Below are 14,229 nucleotides of genomic sequence, written 5' to 3' on the forward strand. Positions count from 1 at the left end.
TATGCTGCATATCACATGGATGTGCGCCCGCTTAAAAATCACTCCCCATTGGCCCACCCTTAATTGCCAATAACTTTTTAGGGGTGAGTCTGATCAAAAAGTGCAAGAGGACTTTACTGCTCAGAATCATCCCCTGATCCTAGGGTGTTCAGATGTACATGTACTTCTGAAACACCCTGTATGTGGCCCGCAAAAGTACCCTAGCAGATATGAATACTCATTCTTACAGTTACTGTGAAGGACGTCGTTCAATTCCGTTTTATTTTTGAAGTGAAACTTCTTTAGGGAGGGTACGAAAAATTTCAGCGCGACACGAAAAGTGAAAGGTTTTGAGGGGAACGGGTTAGTCAGTAAGTNTTGAAATTTGGAATTCAAATTTAAAATTGAAATTAAAAATTGCAATTAAAAATCTGAACTTGAAAATTGAAAGTTTTTATCTGCTGAATGGTAAAAAATGAAAAAAGTCATTCAAATTTTCTTGTTATTAATTTCCTAGTATCCCATCGAATTTCTATATATAATCATAATAATAATGCTTTCTCAAGCATGAGAAGCGAAAAAAAAATTTTCAGGAAAAACAAATTGGACAAAAAAATTTGAGAATACTAAAAAGAAGTTTCACTTCTGTCGCGCGTGGACTCCACGCACTCTGTTTTTTTCATTTTTTCCCAAGCTTCATCAAGTTTTTTTTCCATTAGATTGGGTGAGTCAATTTTTACAGATTTTTTCTTCGAGCTTGAAATTATATTTAAAATAGAACTATATGCGCGGTCTTTTCTGGTTTTGAAAGGATCGGACAAAAGGTTTCAGAACACGGAACGACAAGTCTATGTAATTTACATAACCTTTTAGAATAGCAGAGTGTACGATAGCAACTGATAAACAGCACATTCGGCACTGCATTTTATACGAATTCCAACAAGGAAAAAATTCTTCTGAAGAACGGGAATCAATGTGTAGTATTAATGGTGCCGACGTTGTATCTTATGAAATGTGTAATTATTAGTACAAACCTTTTAGAAGTGGTAATTTCGATCTGAGTGACCAGCCGCGTCATGGACAGCCTCGAAAATTTACAGATGCGGAATTGCAAGCTCTACTGGATGAAGACGCAACGCAAATGCAACAATAGATTGCAGCTCAGTTAGGAGTGACCCGAACAGCTCTTTCTAAGCATTTGCGTCAAATGGGAAAAATCCAAAAACTTGGAAGGTGGGTCCCACATGTGTTGACCGAACACAACCTAGGTCAAGGTATGAACACGTGCCTTCCACTGCTTACCCGGCAACAAAAAAAGGACTTCTTATGGAGAATTGTGATGGGTGATGAAAAGTATATTTTTTACGAGAATCCCAAACGTAAAAAGTCGTGGGTAGATCTCGGACAATCCAGTACATCGACGCCGAAACAGAACATCCACTTAAGGAAGATTCTCCTGTGTGTCTGGTGGGACATGAAGGGTGTGCTTTATTATGAACTCCTGGAAACTGGTCACACGGTGACTGCGGAACGCTACAGTCGACAACTGAACAAACTGAGCGAAGAACTTGATCGGAAAAGGCCATTTACTGGGCAAGGAAGCACGTAAGTCATACTGCTGCATAACAATGCTCGACCTCAGGTGGCTCGCGCGACTGAGAAGACCCTCTTAAGCTTGGGATGGGAAGTTCTCCCGCACGCGGCATATTCACCAGACTTGGTACCATCCGACTATTACTTGTTCCGGTCCATGCAGCACGCCTTAGTGGATAAACAGTTTAAAACGCTGGACGATGTGCGTAAAATCGTCGATGACTTTATCGCCTCGAAACCTGCAAGTTTCTTTCGCGACGGCATTCGAATGTTACTTGAGAGACGGCGCAAGGTCATAGAAAATGATGGGCAATATTTCCAAAATTAAGTTCATTGTTATCTATTTTTTTATATTAAATAAATTTACTGAAAATCTGTAAAAATTAAGTCACACACCTAATACTATGTCAGTTTGTAACATATGATCTGATGACGAAATTTGTTCTTTGGTCCGAAAAACTGCTGAAATCGACCAATTTTACCTTTCTGATGTCCCCCTATACTAACGTCAACTGCACTCCAATCCGACAACATTTCGCATAAAAAACAGAACAGGTCGTCAATCGATTAGTGAATACGCCTTGTATTGTTCCAGTTTCTTATTGTCATATTGCAACCGTTGATAATTAATGAACAATGACGATCAATTCTCAGACGATTCCGAAGTCAGGGGAATATTTCAACGATTTAATAAATTCGATTGAAATATTATTCGAACGTAACATCCTAATCGTACTTCGCGTTAGTTTTGAATTCAAAGCTCTATGAAGACGATGAGTTTCAGGCAATGGAATGTTATTTTTTTGATAATAAAAAAAACCAAGAAATTACACGACATGTAACAATCATGAGACCCCGGTAGTGGCAGAATAATTTGTGACTTACCTTTTTCATCTCTCGAGTAGCCTTTCCTCGATGTGGACATATGTCTAGTTAATTTCTACTGGTGTAAATACTGGACATTATCCCTTCATTACAGAATTTTGGTGCGTGCGTCATGTGCATGTGTGTCGAAAATGGCGCGACACAGTCGAAATTTTTTTAAATAGTGCTATAAATGTCGGACAAACTTGTTGATCGTCCTGGTGAGCGTGAAACAGTTATTCCTTTGAAAAATTTTCATGAAAGTCTACTTAGTCTCATCCCTTATCGTCCATGCTCAGAAAATTTTCTTTGAGCTACTTATTTAGTCGGTTTCATTAAGAAAATCTTGAATTCCATAAAAAGGACATGCCAGGGTAGTGACATTTAGGCTGGTTTCAGCTCTCTAGACCTAAATAAACGGTCAGGGAAGGGCATCTATTTTATGAAAATCGTAGAATGCCGTAGTGTCTCCCGACATCTGGAGAAATTTAGTTATTATTTTATCATTTTGATATTGGAAAAGTTGAAGGACAAAAAAATAACAATCTGTAGATGATCATACATGTAGAGAATAGAGGCAAGCAAGTAAAAGAGATATTTGCAATGTATTTGAAGAAATGAATTTAAACAGATTTTGCCAATTACTTCAGCTCAAAAGTCCTCAAAACGATAATTTTTTAAATATGCGAAAATCTCTGAAATTCATATGGATTTCCACTGTAGCAAAAAATAGAAAATCTATAGACAGTCGACGATTAATTTTCGAAAGAGCAATATTGAATTCAATTTGAGGGGAAAAAATTAGTAAACTTTCACATTTCACTGAAAATTCAATAAAGTTCTAAATTTCTTGAACTTATTGGAATTTTCGATGAATACACCATCATTCAGTGTCCCATGATACTGAATTTGCAATTAAGGATATCGAAGTACTTCGGATGTACCTTTGTAGTAGAAGATCAGACCTTTATTTAAGCCTCATGTAACCCCAAGTTTCCAGATATTTTGCAATGATTTTATTATTTAAACTTTGTATATCTGAATTTGAATATCCATTCTGAACTCTGAAAAAATATTTCAAAAATATGAAAAAAAATATTAAGCTTATTTCTAAAGGAAGATTGATGGAATAATTTACAAAGTACAATTTTTTTAAATGACGAGCATTTTCTATAATTTTCTATAATAATTCAGAAATGACCAATTTTCTACCACGACGGTCATTTGTTCGGATTCGTCACAAATGTATTCAGATTCAAAATTTTACCAGGAATCCATTTCATACTTAAAGAAATATATCTGAATGTTTGAACGACGCTGAATATTTGCGATTTTTTCCCAAATTTTGCTCACGCAATTTAATTCATAAATTTGATGATTGAAAATATTTTAATTTATAATGGGGTCTGCAACAAACTGTAAAAGTACTTGGATGTCTTCAATGGATTTCTAAGAATTTTCACAAAATGATTGAACCGAAATTTAAAATGCTCATTGATTTTTCAATTAAATTTTAAATCTTCAGACGCGGAATTTCTTGAAATTGGAGAAGAACTATAATACAACCATAATTTCCAAAATGTTTGTCGGAAATCTCAGCCAAAAATCTTTATGACCGTAGATGAAACAAGCAGGGGTTCAGCCTTTTTCCTAGAAGCCATCTGACTGTTATTTTATGTGTTGAAATTCTTTTTTTCTTCTTTCATTTCTACCAATTCCATTGGTAGTCAGCTTCCGAATGATTTTAGCATGATAAAATTTATTTTCCTTCTCAATATCCCTTCCTTACCCCCATCCAAACTCTTTCCGAAGCACTGTATCGCGTTTGCGAAAGGTATGAGGAAAACCTAGATTGGCAAAAAAAATTGATCAGATAAATGATGATGAGCTGAATCGGTTGAGTAGTTTTTGAGATATTTAAGAAAAATAGATTTAGATACAAAATTAAATATCTCCTAAACTATTCATCCGATTTAGCTCATCTTTAATACGAAATATTTGAGTGCCAAGAGGGAAATTAATGCCAAATTTCAAGTTGATATATTGATTTTTTCAGAGGTTACAGTGTTAACAAGCGGTTTAAGCGAAAAACCGAAAAATGGAAATATCTCGGAAACTTTGTATGAACGGCTATACATACTTTGATCTATTAAGATAGGAGACATCGCGTCGAGTATTTTGAAGAAAGAGAAATTGAAATCCGTTGCGTATTTTTCAAGATATTCAAGAAAATAGATTTAGATATAAAGTTAAATATCTCCAAAACTATTCATCCGATTCAGCTCATCTTCAATACGAAACATTTTAGTGCCAAGAGGNACATTTCACTGAAAATTCAATAAAGTTCTAAATTTCTTGAACTTATTGGAATTTTCGATGAATACACCATCATTCAGTGTCCCATGATACTGAATTTGCAATTAAGGATATCGAAGTACTTCGGATGTACCTTTGTAGTAGAAGATCAGACCTTTATTTAAGCCTCATGTAACCCCAAGTTTCCAGATATTTTGCAATGATTTTATTATTTAAACTTTGTATATCTGAATTTGAATATCCATTCTGAACTCTGAAAAAATATTTCAAAAATATGAAAAAAAATATTAAGCTTATTTCTAAAGGAAGATTGATGGAATAATTTACAAAGTACAATTTTTTTAAATGACGAGCATTTTCTATAATTTTCTATAATAATTCAGAAATGACCAATTTTCTACCACGACGGTCATTTGTTCGGATTCGTCACAAATGTATTCAGATTCAAAATTTTACCAGGAATCCATTTCATACTTAAAGAAATATATCTGAATGTTTGAACGACGCTGAATATTTGCGATTTTTTCCCAAATTTTGCTCACGCAATTTAATTCATAAATTTGATGATTGAAAATATTTTAATTTATAATGGGGTCTGCAACAAACTGTAAAAGTACTTGGATGTCTTCAATGGATTTCTAAGAATTTTCACAAAATGATTGAACCGAAATTTAAAATGCTCATTGATTTTTCAATTAAATTTTAAATCTTCAGACGCGGAATTTCTTGAAATTGGAGAAGAACTATAATACAACCATAATTTCCAAAATGTTTGTCGGAAATCTCAGCCAAAAATCTTTATGACCGTAGATGAAACAAGCAGGGGTTCAGCCTTTTTCCTAGAAGCCATCTGACTGTTATTTTATGTGTTGAAATTCTTTTTTTCTTCTTTCATTTCTACCAATTCCATTGGTAGTCAGCTTCCGAATGATTTTAGCATGATAAAATTTATTTTCCTTCTCAATATCCCTTCCTTACCCCCATCCAAACTCTTTCCGAAGCACTGTATCGCGTTTGCTAAAGGTATGAGGAAAACCTAGATTGGCAAAAAAAATTGATCAGATAAATGATGATGAGCTGAATCGGTTGAGTAGTTTTTGAGATATTTAAGAAAAATAGATTTAGATACAAAATTAAATATCTCCTAAACTATTCATCCGATTTAGCTCATCTTTAATACGAAATATTTGAGTGCCAAGAGGGAAATTAATGCCAAATTTCAAGTTGATATATTGATTTTTTCAGAGGTTACAGTGTTAACAAGCGGTTTAAGCGAAAAACCGAAAAATGGAAATATCTCGGAAACTTTGTATGAACGGCTATACATACTTTGATCTATTAAGATAGGAGACATCGCGTCGAGTATTTTGAAGAAAGAGAAATTGAAATCCGTTGCGTATTTTTCAAGATATTCAAGAAAATAGATTTAGATACAAAATTAAATATCTCCTAAACTATTCATCCGATTTAGCTCATCTTTAATACGAAATATTTGAGTGCCAAGAGGGAAATTAATGCCAAATTTCAAGTTGATATATTGATTTTTTCAGAGGTTACAGTGTTAACAAGCGGTTTAAGCGAAAAACCGAAAAATGGAAATATCTCGGAAACTTTGTATGAACGGCTATACATACTTTGATCTATTAAGATAGGAGACATCGCGTCGAGTATTTTGAAGAAAGAGAAATTGAAATCCGTTGCGTATTTTTCAAGATATTCAAGAAAATAGATTTAGATATAAAGTTAAATATCTCCAAAACTATTCATCCGATTCAGCTCATCTTCAATACGAAACATTTTAGTGCCAAGAGGGAACTTCGTGCCAAATTTCAAGTTAATATATTGATTTTTTTGGAAGTTAACAAGCGTTTCGAGCGAAAACCCGAAAAATGGAAATATCTCGGAAACTTTGTATGAACGGATATATATATTTTGATTGATTGAGATAGGAGACCTTCAGACGAGTATTTTGAAGAAAGAAAAATTGGAATCAGTTGGATAGTTTTTGAGATATTTGCAAAAAACGATTTATAAACAAATGGCGATTTCTCAAAAACGGCTGGACTGATTGAGCTGAACTTCAGCACAGAGTTAGTCCTCATAAATACCTCTAATGTGACAAAATTCCAGATTTTTTTGAATTATTTTAGTCCTTTATTCCTTCAATTTTCTAAAAGTTGACCACCAGGTGGACACCCGCACATACACACATGGTGGTCAAACTTCGTATTTTTACGTTTCAGACCATTCTACATCATTTACAAGCAAAATTAGCGATTCAAAAAATCGAACGATTTCAATGCTTCCATTCCGAAGCAAAAAATCGGTCGGATAGTTTTTGAGATATTTGAGAAAACCGATTTGAATACAAAGTTGAATATCTGCTGAACTATTCATCCAATTTTGCTCATCTTCAATACAAAACGTTAACAAGCGTTTTGAGTAAAAAACCGAAAAACTGAAATATCTCGGAAACTTTGTATGGACGGGTATACATATTTTGATTGATTGAGATGAGGGGCACCAAGACGAGTACTTTGAAAAAAAAAATTAAAATCGGTGCGATAGTTTTTGAGATATTCAAGAAAATAGGTTTAGATACAAAGTTGAATATCTCCTAAACTATTCGTCCGATTTTACCCATTTTCAATACGAAATATTTTAGTCCCAAGAGGGAAGTTCATACCAAGTTTAAAGTTAATATATTGATTTTTTCGGAAATTAGAGTGTTAACAAGCGTTTTGAGCAAAACACCGAAAAACTGAAATATCTCGGAAACATTGTATGGACGGGTATACATATTTTGATTGAGTGAGATGGGGGGCACCAAGACGAGTATTTTGGAAAAAAAAATTGAAATCGGTGAGATAGTTTTTGAGATATTCAAGAAAATAGGTTTAGATACAAAGTTGAATATCTCCTAAACTATTGATTCGATTTCGCCCATTTTCAATACGAAATATTCTAGTCCTAATAGGGAAGTTCATGCCAAATTTCAATTTAATATCTTAATTTTTTCGGAAGTTGGAGTGTTGACAAGCGTTTTGAATAAAAAACCGAAAAACTAAAATATCTCGGAAACTTTGTATAGACGGGTATACATATTTCGATTGATCAAGATAGAAGGCATCAAGACGAGGATTTTGAAAAAAAAATCGAAATCGGTTCGATAGTTTTCCAGATATCGGCTAAAAACGATTTACAAACGAATGGTCATTTCTCAAAAATGGCTAGACCGATTGAGTTGAAATTTAGCACTCCGTTAGTCCTTAGTAAAACCTATAAGCTAAAAATTTTTTATATTTTTTGGAATCATTTTAGCCCTTTATTTTTCCAATTTTCAAAAAGTTGACCACCAGGTGGACACCCGCACATACACACGGGGTGGTCAAACTTCGTATTTTTACATTTCAGACCATTCTGCATCGTTTCCAAGCAAAATTAGCGATTCGAAAAATCGAACGATTTCAATGCTTCCATTCGGAAGCAATAGACTACTGAAAAACAAGGCCACTTACATTCAACCGGGCTTAACAGAGAAAGAGAGAGGAACTGCTATGTACCACCTCAGGAAATCCGTAAAAAACGTCACACCTGCGCCTCAGACCGAAAAATTCGGCGATCAGACGGTTGCCATTGACACAGCCTGGTATGAATGGAACCACCAATTGGACACGGTGAGCAGATGCGACAATTCCAAACGAATATCCCAGAGAGACTTAAACAACAAAGGAGCTCTCGGTAATACCGGAGTTTTAGCTGATACTCTGGCGGAGTAGCCACTAACCTCAGCCTACTCGTCCTCAAAACACTAGCTGACATCCGTGTCAGATGGGACACTCGGGACTTCTGCAATACCACCGACTTAATTTGCCCTTCTGAGACCTGGATCCAAGAGAATAAATTGAAGACTCCACTCTTCCTCGCTGAATTTATCCCCGTTTGGTTCCTTGCAATTAAACATAGAGAAGGTAGCAGAGAAAGAGCCAGTGTAGGTCTTCCCACACTTATCAGAAGAACCTGCAATTCGACATCTTATGTATCAGAAATGAATGTATTACCATTTCAGTACATCTCTTCAGCTGATTAGCCTACGTCTTCTCATTCTATTTTCCACGCAGTTCAAAAATCTCTGGAAATTTTGAAGCTCTGGAGGCCTAGCTAGCAAGTATCCATGGAATACAGAATGAGCCCTTGATCATTATAGGAGCTGACCGTAATTGCAGAATTGGACAACTTGATACTGGTGGTCGATAGCTTCTTCCAGAAACGTATCTGTTTCCGGACCGTCTCTCTCTGGACACTGAAACCACAACTCAGTACTATTCAACCCTAATAGAATTCATGACTTGTAATGGGTTCATTGTCCTTAACTGAAGAACGCCTAACAACAGGCCGGCCGCCTCCATCTTACTGTCACCTACCGCCAAGAGTATAAATGACCAAGTGTTTATCAAAGTCTCTCATATTGATCTGATTGCAGACCTGCTGGTTGACTATTCCATAATATCCTCGGATCATGTGCCCGTAGTTGTATCCTTCATAGACCAAGAACTTCTTCAGATTCATCTGGACTCTAAGCACCAGTTATCAACACCTGAAGTGAAAACAACCAGATCGTGAAACGTATATCAATTACATGCAGCCCTCAACACAACCTCCAGTTACCCCACCTGACTCACCTGTTTCACCTGTTTTACCTATTCCACCTGACTCACCAATTTACGAATCAGCTAGATTGCCTGGAATGGTAGTTGAAAGAATCCATAGCTGCAAAAAAAGGTAGAAATGAGATGAAACCCTCGACCAGGACTACAGAGCTGCGAAAAATGAAGAAAGAGCGGCCCGTTACAGGGCTAAGAAGACTCACTTAAACTCACCAGAGCTCACACCAAGAATCGAACCTGTCCCGTTCCACGTGACGGGATCCACTACACCTCCATTGTAGCACTATCATCAAACTCACTTAAATTCACCAGAGCTCACACCAGGAATCGAACCTGTCCCATCCCACGTGACGGGATCCACCACACCTCCATTGTAGCACTATCATCAAACTCACTTAAACTCACCAGACCTCACACTAGGAATCGAACCTGTCCCGTCCGAAGAGCAACTTCGCCAAACCTGATCTAAATCACTTCATTAATTGCAAAAGTAATTTTAAGAATCTGAACGATAAGAAAAAATGACTATTTGAACAGGAGTTGAGAGACAGACTAAATAACGTGAATAAAGCGTCTTGACATCTGGGAAGGTGTCCTTCAGGGTGAATTGTTAAGCCCCCTGCTTTTCATACTCTTCCTGCATGATACTGACTCCTCTCTCCGTGGCACCGACATACCAGACAAAAGAATATATGGACTGAGTGTTACTCATCATCAGGACGTTCTCACCCTGCTTTACGCCGATGACGTTATCATTCTAACCCCAACTCCAGCTTTACTGAGAAAAGCACTTAAAGCGCTCGAGAAATACTGTGCAACCAATGGCCTCCCGGTTAACACGGAGAAAACACAGATCGTTGTTTTCTGAAATGGAGGCACAGTGAGGCACCTGGAAGTGAAAAGCAAGCACCAAATGACGGAACAATAATTATAACTACTAATTTTGCATACAAAGCGAAACTTTCAGAAGTGGTAAACAACTTTGTTTATGTATGAGTTAATTTCTCGTCCTCCGCCCTTGGCAAGCTTGCCATTCAATATGCAATCGAAAAAGCCACGTCTGTCTCAGGAGCAGTAATCTCTATACTTGCCAGACCAAGTGTTGACTCCTGGTCTCCAGCTGAAAAGCTGTACAGGGGTATGCTTGCCTCTACCCTATTGTATGCGTGCTTTGTTAGGGACTTCGATACTGCAAGCAAATTGAATCAGCGCAGGTAGGCTTCGTTAAAAGACTTTTAACTCTCCCAAAGAACACTTCCAACGCAGTGATACACCTGGAGTCCGGTCTACAACACCTTGCACTCTCCGTTCTGAAATTCACAGGCCAATGGATCGTCAACACTTTTGAAATAAGCAACGACAGGTACCCCAAGATCTGCTACCTCAGATTTATTGAACAGCTGGATAATGGTGCGACCGACAGCAGATACAACTGGATACTGCAAACAGCAGAACTTTTGGAGGGCATCTAATATCCTAACCTTCACGCGTTGCTTTCCTCATCAGATCTGGAGAGCTGGGGCGACACACAACCTCGTATTCTAGAAGCCTTTGGCTCTTGTTTATTGAGCAGAGATCTTCAAGCAGCCAGCAATCAACAGTGCCTGCACCACCCTTGGCTCCAGTGGACAGCGGGCTCTGCAATGGGTTAGTTCACTATCAAGATGCCCATAGCCTTGAAGAGAGTGCAAGCTCAAATTCGATCAGCCAACAGGGTGTCATTCTCCGTTCCAGTTGAGAGCAACTTCGTCAAACCAGACCCTGCGAACAACTGCACTGTCTGTAATCTACCAAAAAAGAAGCCCGCACAGCACATTATACTGAGGTGCCCTAGATATTTCGCTGCCAGAATAAAACATTTGATACCGTACTTTCGTGAAGGATGGCACAGGGAAAAATTGATTGTGATGCTGAACAATAACTTCTTGGAAGCAGCAAGAGCCCTATATCTTTTCCTCGTAGATCCCATGAACATCAGAGCCGATATGCTGACTATGTGTTGTAAGCGATTTTCGCCGGTGCTTCACCGGCAAACATTTCAAACTCTTTTGGCATTTTCTCTATCGCTCAATTGTGTCGGGCGCCAGCTGGATTTTCACGGAAAATCCTACGCTAAACCGGCCTCAGAGGATAACTCGTCTACCCTAAGGACTTCTCGTAGCGGGACTAACAATGCCGAGCGAACATCAGCGTAAAACGGTAGAGTGGGCGAGGTCCACCATACTAGGAGTAATTCACTCGATCGATCTTCGTCTTTTCAGCCGAGAGACGTCGATAAAGCGTATCTTCCAGGAGCCATTGCTCCATGTACCTTTCGCCGAGGATGTTTCCATTCCTCTGACGTATTCCTTTCCTCTCCAGAGTGGCTCAACTCTGGAGAAGTCGACCATTACCTGCGAATCCTTCTCACTCCTCGAAGCGCCGAACACTGAGAGGCACATGCGCCACAGTTTTCTGGAGACTTATTCTCACCCATCTGTGCCCACCCCAACACAACCTGAATGCTCGGTAAAAGCACTATCATCGCGGGCCAACACCCAGATTACTCGTCGTGGAGGCACGTGCGATCGGGCCTCCAGGAGTCGGCCTAACTCCCGGCCCACGGATCCACAGCAACACCACTTCTTTCGTCCGAAGTGATACATCTCTGAGAACATGGAAATAAAACACCCCACGTCCTCAAAGTAATCCGATCATTCTGTTTGGGACGCCGAAGTGTCCCATTCTCTCGCTGTTCCGGATCTTGTCCTCACAACGGACCCCCATAATCCATAACGGATTAATGCCACTTACGAACATCGTCGAGGACCGGACGATTATCATCCGCTCGACTCCAGTGCCTGTCACCGGCTGTCTCGAAATCTACTAGGGCCTTCTCTCCCTAGTCTGAATATCTCAGCGGCGGTGGGTCATCCGTTACCCCACCACCACCAATCAGCTCGACGGCAATCGAGGGGGCGCTAGTCCTCTCACCTAGCTGTTGGTCCCTAGTCTAAGTCGATAGCGCCTCTAGAATCGCCCAGTTGGAACGCCAGTACGNCGCTGGCCCGTTTCCCCCAAACACAGCTGGGCGAGTTTCTAGATAAGGCGACAGGGTATCAACAGCCTCTCTATAATGTTCAGAAGCATGGTTTCACCCAAACCACGCCTCTTGGCATTATTTGATTGGTCTATTCACCTCACGCGTGGTTGACTTAAACCGCCGTTCGATGTCACTCTCATCTCTTGCTCTTCAGCTAGCGTTAGATATCGCTCTCCTCTCTGTCCCTCACTCTAACTATTCTTGTCTCATGGGTTTTCGTGTTGGTAAAACAGTTTACAGTAACGAGAAAATCTCGTTACAGTGTTGAGAAATTCTCCTCACTTTTTCGTGATTTCAATCCTTCAGATCAATTGTTTTGAAATGTTGAAAAATCGAGCCATATCGAACAGTTGGTAACATTTCCAGTAGAATAAAAAGAAAAAAAGAAAGAAAGAAAAGAAGGAAAAAAAACAAATAACAATAATATTGTAATTGAAATTTGAACTGATCATGCAAAAAACTTTTTACAGTATCCAATTTGCCCACATGTACTCCCCTTGCTATGAGGACCCTCTTGAGAGCAATACACAATGAATAAACTAAAATAAATGACTAAAATGAATGAGTAATTTTCACTAAAACAGTCCCGTAAATATTCACTTTCGGCAGTGACAATATCGTTCGCATCGTTGCCCAACAAAATATCATGTAGGTGTGAGAAATTTTGTTGTACACGAAAAAGCCATTTTTGCTCCCAGGAATCCCGGAAAAAACCACCATTGCAAAAACAGATCCAAGAGAATTTTTAAGTTTTGTGGGCTGTAGCACGTTTTGTGTGTGGCAATTTTTCCTAGTCTATTTTTTCCACCAACTCATTTATTTCCTACCATCATTACTTTTAGCATAGCAAGATTTTCAACATAATTTTTCTCAAATTTTTCTCTCCATGTAAGACTCGAGTAGATAATTTCTCGGAACATTTATTATTTCAATTGCTTCGCAGGAGACGCGAATCTTCATGTGATAGTGGCAACACCAGAGTACGATTCAGGCATCGAAGCACAGCTGGAACCATTTCTATTTGAATTCATTTCCCAGAAAAAAGGTAGCGTTAGTGCTGAACATGGAATTGGATTCAAGAAGACCAATTATTTAGAATACACTAAACATCAGTCGGCGATCAAGCTCATGTGCGAAATTAAGAAAATGATGGATCCTAATTCTATTCTTAACCCTTATAAAGTGTTGCCTCAATAAAAAGTGAAAGCCGTCATTTTTTTATGTAGATACGTCTATGGTTTGATTATGGGGGGGGGGGCATTAAGGGAAAAACACCTGATGGTTCCCTATCCTTCCTTAGTCCTCCACAGCTCTTCTCTGCAATTAGAGCCTGATGATACCAACAAAGAAGCAGCTCCAAATCAGGGCAGACCTACAACCCACAAACTTCTTCTGAGAGAAATGTCCTCATCTCCAGGTATGGTTCAACATCGTATAATAATAAAAACTAGTGGATTGGGCTGTTGGTCGCTCGCTGCGCTCGCTTCTATTGCGGATGGGTTCGTAGCGGATGTATTCATGTGGGTCTGACCCGTCGGACGGGTCACACCAACAACTTTCCGATATTATTATTCCTCCCATTTTGACTAAAAGAATCCTTTGCAACTCTGAATACTCTGTTTATTTGTTCATGAGAAACCCTTGTTTTTAATTACATGATATTCATAACTATACTCCCATCATTACATTGCCAGGGAAGAAAGCATCGATTTCCGCACTGCTCGTAAA

At 38.4% G+C, this 14,229-nt stretch overlaps 1 protein-coding gene across 1 annotated transcript in view; it reads left to right on the forward strand.

The window, feature by feature from the left end:
• LOC107040112 (D-2-hydroxyglutarate dehydrogenase, mitochondrial) overlaps nt 1-13,726 on the forward strand; it is a 360,887-nt gene extending 347,161 nt beyond the window's left edge. Inside the window, exon 6 of the mRNA XM_015260059.2 lies at nt 13,445-13,726. Coding sequence (XP_015115545.1) covers nt 13,445-13,698 — 254 coding nt within the window. The 3' untranslated portion in view covers nt 13,699-13,726. The remainder of the gene's footprint in view (nt 1-13,444) is intronic.
• Nucleotides 13,727-14,229: the final 503 nt, after the last annotated feature.

Source organism: Diachasma alloeum, unplaced genomic scaffold (assembly GCF_001412515.2).
Source record: "Diachasma alloeum isolate Michigan unplaced genomic scaffold, Dall2.0 Dall_scaffold_00318, whole genome shotgun sequence".
Lineage (NCBI taxonomy): Eukaryota > Metazoa > Arthropoda > Insecta > Hymenoptera > Braconidae > Diachasma > Diachasma alloeum.